This window comes from Paramisgurnus dabryanus, chromosome 12 (assembly GCF_030506205.2).
Source record: "Paramisgurnus dabryanus chromosome 12, PD_genome_1.1, whole genome shotgun sequence".
NCBI classification, from domain to species: domain Eukaryota; kingdom Metazoa; phylum Chordata; class Actinopteri; order Cypriniformes; family Cobitidae; genus Paramisgurnus; species Paramisgurnus dabryanus.
In genome coordinates this window covers 30,653,127-30,667,765 of record NC_133348.1, presented here as the reverse complement: position 1 = coordinate 30,667,765, position 14,639 = coordinate 30,653,127, and the positions used below count along the sequence as shown (strand labels likewise).

Sequence of the window (14,639 nt, the reverse complement as noted above, 5' to 3'; positions counted from 1 at the left end):
CAAAAGAGAGTCAAATCCCATAGACCCCATGTTAACTTAAAATGGACATCTTTAGAGCAAGTAACATGTTTACAGCCTGGTACAAAAAGTTTTTTTGTCTTTATAGCTAAGTTTGCCCTTCATGATGACTGTCAGGGGGTGAATTTCTTGTAACTTATCCATTTAAATTGCATTAAACCTTAAAGTTCTGCATAATTAAAGGAACAGTATGTAAGAAATTTATATCAATTAATCATAAAATGGCCCTGACAACAGTGGTCTGGCCAGGATATTGTCATTTAAAAAGTGAAGTTGCAGCCCTCAACTGATGTTTATGTTGTAATTTTGTGTATCGGCCACCAGTTGGGTGATTGCAGTACCAGTTCTGTTTCATTCCTCCTGAACGCCAGAGGCGGTGCAAAAGCACTAGTGGATTATCGCAGCGCTAGCTCGATAGGTCGAGAAAATATACCAACAAAGTCACATGGTGTTACTATTTTGTCAATTACTCCTTGTCACTACTAACATCCTCGAGTCGTCAAAACCTGACCCTTCGGTCTCGCAGTTTCTTCAAACTGCCCTTTTGGGTATGGGCCATGTTACCTGTGAGCTGGGTACCCTAACGGCCACACTCCTGGCAGCTCGTCGACAGGTATGGCTCACCCAAGCAAGACTGCCTGAAGACTGCAAGCCATTACGTGATCTTCCAATTGTTCCTGGTCACCTTTTCGGACCTACTGTTCCAGAGCTTCTGGAAAAGAGGTTAAAACTGTCCGAGGCCACTCGACAATTGATGCAGCGTAATCCCGTCTTTAAAGTGCCAGGCCCTCAGGCTCGTCATCGTTTTCCGACCCAGGATCAAAGGTTCCGCCAGCGTCCTAACCCGCAACCTCAAGGGTCACAGAGGCGCCGTGCTGCTGAGGACACTTGAGGTTTTCGTCCGCATCAACGGCAGTTTCCAGGGGGTCCACATCAGCGCCCCCCCCACAGCTGTTAAAGGGCGCACTCACAAAGCTTGAAACCATTGGGCCGGTGGTTGACCGTTTCTCGGATGCACAGCTGTCGTACTGGAGGGAGACAACTGTAGATCCCTGGGTTCAGACCACGTTAAGCAAGGGGTATGCTTTGCAGTTTCGACGCCGGCCCCCACGTTTTTTCAGGAACGTTCAGACGGTCATAAAAGATCCAGTGTGTTCAGTGGCCCTCTCTCTGGAAATTTGTTCTCTTCTGGAGAAAGGAGCCATAGAAAGAGTTCATCCCTGTGTTCAATGGGACGGTTTTTATTCAACCAACTTCCTCGTAGCAAAGAAGGATGGTGGTTTTCGTTCGGATCTGGACTTGAGACATCTAAACAAGTTCCTGAAACATCTTCCCTTTCGAATGTTGCGGGCAGCTGACATTCTTCGGTCTGACAGGAAGGGAGATTGGTTCACAAGCATCGACTTGAAGGATGCTTATTTTCACGTGCCGATTGCTCCTCAACACAGGAAATTCCTTTGATTCAGTTTCAAAAACCAAGCTTACCAATTCAGGGTCCTTCCTTTTGGCCTGTCTCTGGCCCCCCAAGTGTTTACGAGATGCATGTCTGCAGCCCTACATCCCATGTGGTCCAACGGGATGCGAATTCTGCCTTACTTGGACGACTGGCTGCTGTGTGCAGGCACAAGCCAGCAGGCTGTGCAAGACACCAGCCTACTTCTGATGCATGTTCAAAGGCTAGGCCTTGTCGTCAACGAGGCGAAGAACTCGTTGATCGTGGAACCACAGGGGTGTTTGTGGACGCTGGTCCCCAGCCCAGTCCAGGGATCATATAAATCTTTTGGATCTACAAGCAGACTTTTTGGCTCTGCAGCATTTCTTACCAGTTCTGGCAGGCCGACATGTCCTCATCCGGTCAGACAACACCTCAACAGTGTTTCACTTAAACCATCAGAGTGGGATGAGGTCCCTTGAGTCCCTGAATCTTACCCGCAGGATACTCACCTGGGAGCTCCCTCAAATAGCTTCATTGAGGGCTGTTCATCTTTCAGGGTTGCAAAATCTGCTTCCGTGGGAAACACTACACAGGATAGTGCTGGGCAACCACACTGTGTTGCTTGTGGCACCCCGTTGGCCAGCCAGGCCTTGGTTCCCTATGCTCATTTCCATGCTGGTGGGCAGATCATGGCAGCTTCAACTTCGGAGGGATCTGTTGTCTCAGATGGACGGAGCTGTTTGGCACCCCAATCCAGCCCGTCTACAACTTTGGGTTTGGCCTCTGGGTCGGACTGTCCTTTAGCTAATCTGGAACCTGCTGTCGTCCAGACTATTACTAATGCTAGAGCAGCATCTACACGTCAGCTCTATGCCGCACATTGGAAGCTCTTTTCCTCATGGTGCGAGGAGCGAGGGTTTGATCCAGTATGTTGTGATGTTCCGAATGTTCTTAGTTTTTTACAACACATTCTGGATTCAGGCAAAGCAGCATCCACGTTGAAGGTGTATGTTGCGGCCATCTATGCCCATCATAGATCAGTTAATGGTTGTTCGCTTGGTTCCCATACCCTTGTGTGCAGTTTTCTGAAAGGGGCTAGGCGGCTGAGGCCCGCTCGTAATCCCCATTTTCTTGGATGGGACTTACTAGGGGTGGCACGGTCCATGAAAAAAATCCGAACCGTTCGGTTCGCTTGTCTCGGTCCGGAGCGCGTGTGTACCGCACGGTTCAACGGTTCATGGCATGCGCAATGTAGTCTCATGCCCTGTATGTGACCTCAGATAGCGTGTTTCCCTTTCGCGCGAAAGAAGAGGTGACTGGTTTCGAGTATAAGTACTGCAGGTTATGTTACGTGTAGAAATGGCAAGTGGGAGAGAAAAGGAAGTCTGCCCGCAGTTGGAGGATGCGCCAGCGTCGTATAAGTTTGGTGTGTGGAAACATATTTTTATTTCATGTTACCTATGATGACAGCGGAAATAAAACAATAGATTGAACTGCAGTCTATGGGTTGAATGTGCTCAAACAGCCGCAGGAGATCGCCTTCTCTCCGACCATTTATCTAATCTGAGGTACTGTTTTACGTCTTTAGCGCTATTTTTAGCCTTTCATTGATAAAATTAAAGTGGCTGATTTCCGCGTAGTTTCATTTTGCTAGCGTGTGAAAGTTGCGCAATCATATTTCAGAAATTGCCCCTCAAAGTAATCAGGACAGAAGTGGTCAAAAGTGGACAAAAGAGACTTAAAGAGATTTTAATATTACAGGTGCAAAGGTTATGTTTCTCTCTCGTCCACATATACTCTCTGCAGTATTTAAGCAGCCTCTCAGTGATAAATCTAAGAGCTACACTGAAGTTGGCATTTTAATAAATGCAAGTTATCTATGTGTGCTAAAAATGCTCATAAAGTTCATGTAGATGGCAATACACATTCTCTTTTTTGCCAAATAAATTAAAAGCATGTTGAAATCATCAATGTCTTCCCTCTTGCTGTATCAAAATCTCATCTGGCTTTCCTCAGGGATGGTCCCAATAATCAAATTCAGTTTGTGCATGATTACATGATATAACTTTTTTTTAATACTGTATCCTAAATTATGGATAACTAATACATTAATAAGATAATACATTTCTGAAGTGTTAAAAATTTAAAGAAAAAATAACAACAAGAACCGTACTGAACCGAGAACCGTGACCATAGAACCGTGATACGAACCGAACCGAGGGTTTTGTGAACCGTGCCACCCCTAGGACTTACAGCTTGTTCTGGATTTTATCTGTTTACCACCGTTTGAACCTCTGCAGACGGCTGACCTGAGATGGCTATCTTTGAAGACATCTTTTTGCTGGCAATGGCCTCTGCTAAGTGTGTGGGTGAGTTACAGGCTTTGTCCATTAGTGAATTATGCATGCGTTGGTTGCCAGAGGATTCCGGTGTTGTTCTCTGGCCGAATCCTTCTTTTTACCCAAAGTCCTGCTTCCGCAGTTCATTAACCAGTCTATCACTTTGGCGTCTTTTCTGCCCACGCCGCAGTCGGACAGGTCATCTGGTCATCTTTTCTGTCCACCGTTATGTGGCCGCTACTGTTCACCTTAGGCGACCGGATCAACCCTTTGTTTGTTATGGCGGTGTGCAGAAAAGGGTCGCCATATCGAAGCAACGATTGTCAAATTGGATTGTGGAGGTTATTACTTTGGCCTACCAGCATGCTCAAAGACCGTTGCCAGGCAGTGTCACTTGTCATTCCACAAGGGCGGTGTCTACGTCTTGGGCTGCCTTTAGGGGAGTATCTATGGCGATATCTGCACAGCTGCTACTTGGACTTCTCCATGTACCTTTGCCCACTTCTACAAGATCAACGTTGTTGCCCCTCATGTTGTCTGTTCTGCGGTCCTCCTAGGACAACATTGATTTACAGGTGGGTGGCATTCCTCATGACTTTGTTGGTAGAAGTCATCCACTAGTGCTTTTGCACCACCTCTGGCGGTCAGGAGGAATGAAACAGAACGCTAGTTACGTATGTAACTGTGGTTCTGTGAATTCCGGATGACCGCCAGAGTTCTGTGTCATGCGGAATGCGCGAGAAAGGTGTCCGTGAGGCAGAAGGCTGAGCTGGTTGGCCCTTTATTGCTCAGGGCTCAGCCTACGTCACCATGTGACTTTGTTGGTATATTTTCTCAACCTATCAAGCTAGTGCTGCGATAATCCACTAGTGCTTTTGCACCGCCTCTGGCGGACATCCGGAATTCACAGAACCACAGTTACATAAGAAACTAGCATTTTAGCCACAAGTTTTGTGATTGCAATACCAGTTTTGGCCACAATCCTACATACTGTTCCTTTAAGGTCGTGGCCACTTGAGTGACGGGTGAACTGAAACTGCTGGTACTAGAGTCTAGCTAGGTGGGCGTGGTTTCAACAACCAGCCACCTTATGGAAGGCCTTGCTTCATCCACATCCTACCTCTTTTACCCATATGGTGAGTGATGCACGGCCAAAATGGCAACGGTAGGGTGACATCACGAACACTACATCCATATTTTTACAGCCTATGGCTCACACACAAGTTTTCTTTCTTACCTGCACATACAGTAGCCTTTTTCATTTTTCAATGTCTTAAGTTTTAAATGGCTTATATTATGCAAAATCCACTTTTACAAGCAGTTAGGACATAAATGCGTGTTGGTATTGTATGAACACAACAACCTTACAATTAAAAAAATCCATCTACTTCTTTAATTAAACCCCATTAAACCAAAGCTGTCTCATTGGACATGCTGTTTTGATTCTGTTGTTTATGTGACATCTTACAAACAAAGCCCCGCCCACAACCACTGACTGACTGGTTAACCCTCTGGGGTCTGACCATTTTGGGACACTGTCAGAGGTTCTGACATGCTCTTACATTTGGTCTTATTTCAATTGCTTTAAAGCAACACTATGTAGTTTCCATGTAAAAATTACTTACAACTCCCCCATGTGGTTGAAAAGCGCAACAGTGCCTGGTATCAGACACTCTTCTGCAGGCAGGGGGAGGGGCGGGGCTGTGTGCTCTACCCTCCACCGTCACTTTCAGAGTGTGCTTGTAGCAGCTAGGAGGCTGCTCAGGTTGCAGCAACAGTACAATTTGTCCAGTTAAAAGTTGTTCTATCACTGAAATAATTTTAGAGACTTTAAAAACTACATAGTATTGCTTTAAAACATAATAATGGCAAGTGTCTCATACCACTGTGTTCAGCACAAACTGGGCTAAAATATTATATGAGCTACATGTATGTACATCATACATGTTTGTATTTTTGAGAGAAAAATGTTTATGCGTGGTTTTTAAAAAAAGCAAAATGTTTAAGTCACTGATATAAATCCACAAAAACCATACTAAACATGTTTTAACAAGACTTTTCTAAACAGAATGTAGTAGTCTAGAGTTTTTTCTTTAAAATGATGTGAAAATCATCCTGCCTACTCATTCAAATAAAACAATATATTGATTTAGAAATTGTAAGACACTTTTTGTTTAGAGTGGCCGTATGCGAGAAGTATTGATTGACAGTTAGCAAACAAAGGCTCGAATAATGAGCTGCATAATGAGGCAGTAATGTGAGAGGGAACTACAGTAAAGAATGTGAGGACAAATGTATACATGTTTGTTTGAGGTTTATTAAGAAGTTAACAATATAATCAATATAGAAATGAAGGTCAGTAGGACATTTTCAGTTTATTTGGAAACAAACCATATTCAAAAACTTAACTTGTATAAGAAACTGATACACAACAGAGCTGTAAACTTCATGTGGCTCATGTTACCATATAACTTTATGTCCAAAAAGTGTGAATATGTTTTTCCACTTCATAGTTTTGTACTGATGAGAGGGATGCAGACCTGTAAGAGAGTTATAAACAGCTGTTAGCAGTAATTGTCGACAGAAATTCCCTTACACACATAACTGATGGGTAAATGATAGCACTACATTCAGATGAACTATCATGTACATAAACTAAATTCAGAACATCTCAGATAAACATCTGCAGTGATTAGTTATTTTCAGATGACTGTTTTCAGATGCCCATCCCCTTATCGTCTAGCTTCTGTTTTAAATGCGTTTCTGTAAGCGAGAATGAACTTTAAAAACACATCGAATATGGCGTCCATGTGCGCGAGCTCGCGTCTCCATGGAAACAACGCGGCGCTCATAATAAAATGGTGTCGCATGTAAAGCGCAATGTATGGAATGCGTTGCATGTAAACAATATCATATTACAGCAGATCCCGCAGTGCAGCATTACTCAAAGTTGCCCTGAAGGATACGAAAGTGAATAATGATGTCTAACACTGTACAGCATGTAACAATTAAAATCCGCCATTACGTGATCACGCCTCCTCGTTTGTAAACAATGCGAAAGTTTTTCAATCCGAAGTGTGCAGTCTGCTGAGGTCAAGTACACCTGACTGCAGCTTGCAGATCGGGGCGTGGATGACTCTAGGGAGGACCTGAACAGGCAGCCCCTCCCATAACGCGTATCATTGGTTAGTAGCACAGTAATGACGTCGATGCCACGGTAAACAGGAAATGCGGTTTAAAACTCTGCGATCTTTAAAATGTGCGCTACATCGCGCTGACGTTATGAAATAATACTTTAATAAAACGATTTATTATTAAAGAAAAGTATAAAGTAATAATGTAGTAGAGCATATAGTTTCAATTATGCCTGATCTAATGTGAACTTTTAAGGAATTTCAGAGTATTGTGTAATATCTGTGTAGATTTTAAAAGTTTTTCAGATTATGTTGCACTTCATTGTGTAATTACAAAATTACCGTAAACATTAATGGCACCTTATATATTTCGTATTTTAATCACTCCTCTAATAGTTCTTGTTTATTTTTGTGCTTAATATAGGCTATTACTAAACATTTATGCCTATAAAGAAGTTAAACTACATACAGTACATTGTCAATCTCTGTATCCCATAGTATGCATGCCACTCAAAAACACCAAACCCATACCAGTGATAACTTTTATTTCAAAACAAAAATAATTGTTTAAAAGACATAATATACACATACAGATAATCACGTACATTAACCGTACACACACAATCTACACAGCCTGAAGTTCCCCTCCATCATTGAAAAAACAATCAAATGAGCAATAGCCCTGAACCTCCTTGTCGGAATAAAACCCATTCAGGACTCCCCTTCTGCCATCACCTACATATCCAGGTGGGCAGTCCTTGTATATTTCAAAGTCAACGAGTAGGGCACCCGGAGCTCTTGCCCATATTGTCTGGAAAATGCACTCCAGTTCACAACACCTAATTTAGATAAAATACAGAACAAACAATATTGAATAATTTTGAAGAAATTGGCAAATTGGAAATAGGCATAAACATAGTAAAGAGTCATGCAAGGAATTTTTTTATGTATATGTTACACATAATACAGGAAAATGTTAGACAAAATATACTTGAGTGTTATTGGCTTTGTCTGTAAAGTACCTAAGAGACTCACTTTTTGTTTATGAACAACATAAACCAGTTAAAAAATGTGTTAACACAAGCAACACAAGCTTAAATTTGACTTGAGAAAGCCTATACTAAAAGTTTGAAATAGAAGTTTGAAGAATTTCAGTTTGCAGAAATAGTTTTCAAGCTGAAAGTTTTGAAGGCAATACAGTCTATCAGACACAGACAAACAGACAGATGGACGGATAGACATGACAGATAGGTAGAGATAGATAGACAGACAGATAGATAGGAAAAACAGACAGATAGATAGATTGCACAAACGAACAAACAGAAATAGATGGACAGACAGACAGACAGACTTTCTCAAGTATCTTTTAAAGTACTCACAATTTAGATGTAAAAAACTTACTGTTTGGACATACAAAGGGGACCTTTTCTCTGAACTTGGGCTTGCTGAAAACGTCTCTGAAAACCTTGCATGTCAGGGAAAGTCACCATAAAGCCATATCGTCCTCTTTGTTACGACTCCCATCAGGATCTGCCAGAAGATGTAAGGTCAGGTGGCATCTGTTTAAAGTAGCAAACAGTCAGTTCAAAATGTAACTTTACATACAACTTATTAAAAGTGTAACTGATAGATTGACAGGAGTTTATAATGCACTTACCTTGGTCGAATAATCCACAGGCCGGGGGATTTCATCACCTCTAAATTGGAGAGTAAGAACAAGAGTAGCATCATTTTCAAACCCCTGTTATTTAGGTTCAAGATTTGAAATGGGAACCAACACCTGCTTCTTTACGCTCCTCTTTTACTGGAGTTGCTCTTTCAGCATCTCTGACCTCAAAAGTTTAAAATATAAAGTCTCATAAAAACAGTTTGTTCTTAATGACATCCCTTTTAGGACCATAATTGAAATTCACTTGTTTAGATCGATACATGTAATTAATTTATCTATAGTTAAAAACATTTATTTTAAAATGCTAAATTTAAGCATTTGGTAAATGAAGCTTCAATGAAAAGTATGTATTAAAAAAAAAAGAAAACAAACAAACAAACATCAAAGGGGGAATTCTCCAAAAGCAGCAGACACTGATGTATGACAGGCTAAGTTAAAAATTAATACTGAGTTAGTTTACTTTTAATTATATGGGGGGTTTCTATTGTATAGGCTATTTCACTAACCTCTGTAAAATCAAAGGTCCCTACTGTCAGAAAGCTCAGTTTCCTGATCAATAAATAAATGTATACTTATCAATAACATATCAAAATAGTTTACATTTAAAAATGTATTCATAGAAAAAAGTCCTAGAATATAACTTTGTTGTTGTTACTATTAACTCTTAAATCCTATATTTCTTCTTTTGGTTCAGTTTTGCTTTGTTTTAATCATAATCCCACCAAACCGCACGCGCGCGCACGCATGCGCGCACACACGCGCGGTCCTAGTTATTTTAACATCACACTAAACGCCACTTCAAAATTAAAAATTGTAAATAAAATAGAACAAAAACAGGAGCTTGTACTCACCATGCAGCGATAAACATCGGAAATGAAAACTTGCTATAATCGACGTCATGACTTCACGCCACTAACCAATGAGAAGCAGTGTGGGCGGGCCTGCACGTGCAGCACCGTCCCAGGTGCATACCCGCCCAAATCTGCAGGCTGCAGACAGGGGCTTCTCGCTGAGGTTGCTTATGTAGGCTGAACTGCACAAGCAGCCATAAGCATATTACAACATGATAGCAAATATAAATGAAGACAAATGACTTACAGTTTCTTCAGGAATATATCCTCCTCCAGTGCGTCCTCCATTGTTCTTCTTAGGTAACGTTAAAGATAAACGCTTCTCTTCCTCAATGTCCAGACATAAATGAAGATATTCCTCACGTGTGTGTATAAAGGTTATAATCCAAACATGCGGTAAAGTCTTTAAATCTGATCAAACTTTACTTTGTCTGTTTGTTATTGTGTTGAGCTGCTCCTCATTACCATGTCAACAGCGTGTACCGCCTGTGGGCATGACCGAATTAAAGATAATGAAGTCAGCCAGGAAAAACAGTACTCTCTTTACTTGAATGCAGATTATATAAACAGTCAATATTTGTTTTTGATTATAATTAGCTTGTTTAAAAGTACACATTTCAGGCTTTCTTTGGATATGTGTATCATGTTTGTGTGACGAGTATTCGCGGAGTTTCAACTGATTTTTGTAACGTGATTTGAGAGACAGCTGATGAAGACAGAAATGTCTGAATGCGCACCCTGTTTATTTTCTATATTTGACAAAAACACAAAGATCTATTGTTATTGTGAATGTACACAAATTAAAGAGGACCCTTCACAGTTTCAAATGATGTCAAACACATAAGTGTATGATTATTAATGATGGAGTATTTTAAGTTGATTCTGCTATGATAAGGAGAAAACACGTCAAAACGTTTTTGGACCCCTGGGGGTTAATTTTATCCAAAAGCTTTTCTAAATGTGTTTGTTAGCATGTTTTAACACTAATGCTGCTAAAGATACCATTGTCGTAGACTTTATCTCTATTTTTTACTAAAAGCACTCACTGTCTGTCGGTAAGGGAGTGAGGAGCTGTAGCTCATTTGCATTTACAGATACAGACATGAAAACAGTGCATTTTGCCACCCACCCAAATAGGGTCATTTTGGACATGCTATAATAAATGATCAGTGGGGTATTTTGAGCTGAAACTTTACAGACACAATCTAGGCACACCTGAGACTTATATTACATCTTGTAAAAATTGGCATAATATTGGCCCTTTAAAAAAAGTTAGTCAAACATGGTGTGGTGTTGTACAGTATGTAGATATGTAGTATGAGTAATTTGTACCATTTATGGTTTTAGCATTATTTTAAAATTGCATACATTTTATGTTGTTGTGGTCACATGTGTGTCAAAATACTGACACAAAAAACACCCTTTAATTTCAACACTGAACAGTACTGTTCACCTTTTAGGCACATTAGAGCACACAACATTTCCAAAGATAAACACATGAACTTTTATTTCACATAATATGTTGCAGAAGATGACCAATCAACAAAATGTAATACTCTAAAGGCAGCAAAGAAAAATGCAAAGTAACGAAAAAAGCCTAGCATATGTACAGTTTATTTAATACAAATAAAAAACTGAAATCTTTTATGTCATTGAAACAGTTTTGTTAGAAATAACGGAGTTGTCCAGCAGCGTATAATCACACATGGCCCTGATTGGCTCCTAGTGTTTGTATGAGTCATGTGATGGTGAAGCGTAGCAGAGCGGACAAAGCTCAGGAGCTGATTGGAGGGATTAGATCAGCTGACTCTAAGGTGTCCTCACTGGGACTGGGACATCCGTCCGTCGGTCCGGCGCTCTCGACGTTCATCTGCTGCGCACTCTGAATCTTCAGAATTAAATCCTTGATCTCATCGCGTTTGGTTTTCATTCTTTGCTGGGGAAACCAGTCCATTAAATTCATCGGAAGGTGAAAGCTTGGAAGAGGATTCTGAAGAAACAAAAGCATCAATGGTTAAAGTCAGTGTTTTTGTGGCACACTCTCGCATGAAAGGTTTTCTAAACAGTACTACGCCTTTTTTATTATTTACATGTTTTGTCAGTTACTGGAAAGGTAAAGCGCAAACTAATCACACTGGAAAAGAAAGCAAAGATCACTGATTTTTTTAAATAATCACCCAGAGATTGCACCTCAGACCAATAACAAAGGTATTTTAATGTTATGCTGTATCACTCTCCAGAGTTCCTCTTGTGTAAGACAGGAGTTTTCAAGTGGGTCATGCAAAGTCGCTTGGCTACAATGATTTTACTGTGATATACCATAAGTTATTTAGTTTATGAAATGACAAGTGAAATAAAAACTACTCAATAAAGAGAAAAAATTTGCGTTGTCCTCATATTTACATTTAAAGGAATAGTCTACTCATTTTCAATATTAAAATATGTTATTACCTTAACTAAGAAGAGTTGATACATCCCTCTATCATCTTAGTGCGTGCACGTAAGCGCTGGGGCGCGCTGCGACACTATCGAAGTGTCGCAGCGCGCTCCAGCGCTTACGTGCACGCACACAGATGATAGAGGGATGTATCAACTCTTCTTAGTTAAGGTAATAACATATTTTAATATTGAAAATGAGTAGACTATTCCTTTAAAAATGCGCTGGTTGGTCCTGGTATAGTTTATACTCATGTAAGTCGCAAAACAAAAAGTTTTGGAACCACTGTGTTAGACGATCCCTGAACCGAAGAAGAACCCAGAGTCTTGTTTGATAAACTCACACCCATTTTGCAGTATTTAAAAGAACATCACAAACCTATTACATATTCAATTTCAAACTGTACAATACTATGTTTTTGCTCATTTTGGTAATTGCTGTTCCAACACGCCACTAGCATCGAGCCAGCCCGAGTCCCCTTACCTCAAAGAAGCTCTCTACATACTGCAGCACATAAACTCCACAGTCACTGAAGTTGTCCTGCTGGGGCACACGAGGACTCGAACCCTTCATCACATCTTTTCCAAAAGTCCTCTTAGAGCCTTTTCTGACCTCCCACTCCACCTCAAGATACCTGCACACAGTCACAAAATGTGTAAGCAAACTGCTGAAACTACAGAGCCTAAAACAAAGTCAAACATTTCACAAAAAAAATGATGTCAAATGCAAAATCTGGGCCCTGAAGCAAAACCAAAACCACATGCAGCTTTCTTGCTGAGCTGTAGTGTCACAGAAACCCAGTGAACGGCCATCTCAACATATTCGACTTGGATAAAGATATCTTTGGGCTTTGCTGTAAATATGGGCAGGGAGTGCTTCTTTCATCTTTGCTTTTCAGTAGAGAGAAAGGTTAAGCCGTGACGAACCAGTTTTCTACTGATCACGTCTCATGTGATACAAATTCGCAGATCAGAGTTCACCAGACTTGAACTTTGGTATGCAGCAAAATGCGAAAATATCTTTGCACAAGCTTGCATTTTGGTCTAACGCATTCCCACTAAGTCAATGTAATGGAAAGTGTAGTGTGACCACCTCTTAAGAGCAAGTATTTTACCACTTTACTTTCAAAGACTGTCAGGCAAATTGGAATATTCCAAATTGGAAACTTAACAGGAATTTTTGGGAATTTAACAGAATTATTTGGAAATTTATAAATAAACATTTTGTTTGGTTATAAGCAGACATGCATGCAAGGTAATACAAATTCTGAATAATCCTGATACTTAACGCTCAGCAAGCGTTGATTTTTGATCAAATAACTGCAGGCTTGATAAGCATAAGGGACTTCTTTCAAAAACATAAATAAAGTAATATGCCCAGACTTTTGGGTGGGACAGTAATTCTGTATTATAACAGAAAACTCTAGCAGAATGTAGACGAAATATAATCACAGCTTAAAGGAATATTCCATTTTCTTAAAAGAAAAATCCAGATAATTTACTCACCACCATGTCATCCAAAATGTCTTTCTTTGTTCAGTCGAGAAGAAATTATGTTTTTTGAGGAAAACATTGCAGGATTTTTCTCATTTTAATGGACTTTAATAGACACCAACAATTAACACCTAAATCAACACGTAACAGTTTTTTTCAACGGAGTTTCAAAGGACTATAAACAATCTCAAAACGATTGTCATTTTTCTCGCACAACTTCTCGTCATGTAGATCCGGTGGTGATGCGTCAGCGTGACCCCACGCAATACGTCATGGCGTCAAGAGGTCACAGAGGACGAACGCGAAACTCCGCCCCAGTGTTTACAAGTGTTGAGAAAGAGGACCGTTCCTACGTTGTTGTATGTCAACTGATACTAATTAATGTCTTTGTGGCAGTTTATTGTTTACAATGATCCGCAAATGTGAGTTTTATATATGTAACACGTGACCTCCCTACGTCACTACGCATTTACGTTAGGTCGCGCTGGACCGTATTTAGACGAGAAGTTGTGCTTTAAAAGTGTATATTTGTTATTTTTCTTGTCAAAAATGACAATCGTTTTGCTAGATAAGACCCTTATGCCTCGTTTGGGATCGTTTATAGTCCTTTGAAACTCCGTTGAAAAAAACTGTTACGTGTTGATTTAGGTGTTATTTGTTGGTGTCTATTAAAGTCCATTAAAATGAGAAAAATCCTTTCCTCAAAAAACATAATTTCTTCTCGACTGAACAAAGAAAGACATCAACATTTTGTATGACATGGTGGTGAGTAAATTATCTGGATTTTTCTTTTAAGAAAATGGAATATTCCTTTAAGCTAGCTACATGATAGCTAGCTTTATACATTTTCAATGAAATTTGACAAAATTATGTTGCAAGATTTTTTTTAAACTACATTTAGGTTCCGTTATAGGCAACTCTCCATTTTTTTAAATTCCCAATTTATTCCCACTAATTCCCGTTAATTTCCTTATATTCCCATGGAAGGTTTTCAGCCTTGAAAATTCTTGGAATTTTGCAACCCTAGTCAGGCAACACTGTCGCAGCTAGCTTATTAAAAACAAACTACTGTGCCTAAAATATAACACCATGTAAACCCATTATAAAGAATTTATTTGCAGTGTTGTGTCAAAGTAGTCACTTACTCGCGTAACGTTTTCACAACAGTCGACCTGGTCGGCCCACGCAGGGAATCCATGATTAAAATGCAAGGCCTGAGGATTAACAACATAACAATCAGTATATTATGTGTGTATGTATATG

The 14,639-nt window shown here is 40.1% G+C and overlaps 1 protein-coding gene and 1 long non-coding RNA gene across 4 annotated transcripts in view; both read right to left on the bottom strand.

The window, feature by feature from the left end:
* Nucleotides 1-7,454: 7,454 nt before the first annotated feature.
* LOC135750073 (uncharacterized) lies at nucleotides 7,455-9,599 on the bottom strand. Its single transcript, XR_010532579.2, has 4 exons — nucleotides 9,447-9,599; nucleotides 8,584-8,758; nucleotides 8,328-8,485; nucleotides 7,455-7,765 (listed from the first exon to the last, which is right to left on the bottom strand). It is a non-coding gene; the product is annotated as an uncharacterized lncRNA (long non-coding RNA).
* A 1,323-nt stretch (nucleotides 9,600-10,922) lies between these two features.
* Nucleotides 10,923-14,639, bottom strand: part of senp6a (SUMO specific peptidase 6a) — a 29,263-nt gene continuing 25,546 nt past the window's right edge. For 2 of the 3 annotated variants that reach the window (XM_065268728.2, XM_065268730.2), the window contains 3 exons: nucleotides 14,522-14,590; nucleotides 12,367-12,517; nucleotides 10,924-11,436 (listed from right to left, as the gene is read on the bottom strand). In XM_065268728.2, coding sequence (XP_065124800.1) covers nucleotides 11,221-11,436; nucleotides 12,367-12,517; nucleotides 14,522-14,590 — 436 coding nt within the window. In that variant the 3' untranslated portion in view covers nucleotides 10,924-11,220. Of the gene's footprint in view, nucleotides 11,437-12,366; nucleotides 12,518-14,521; nucleotides 14,591-14,639 lie in introns of all 3 variants that reach the window. The other variant, XM_065268729.2, reaches the window with a different exon arrangement.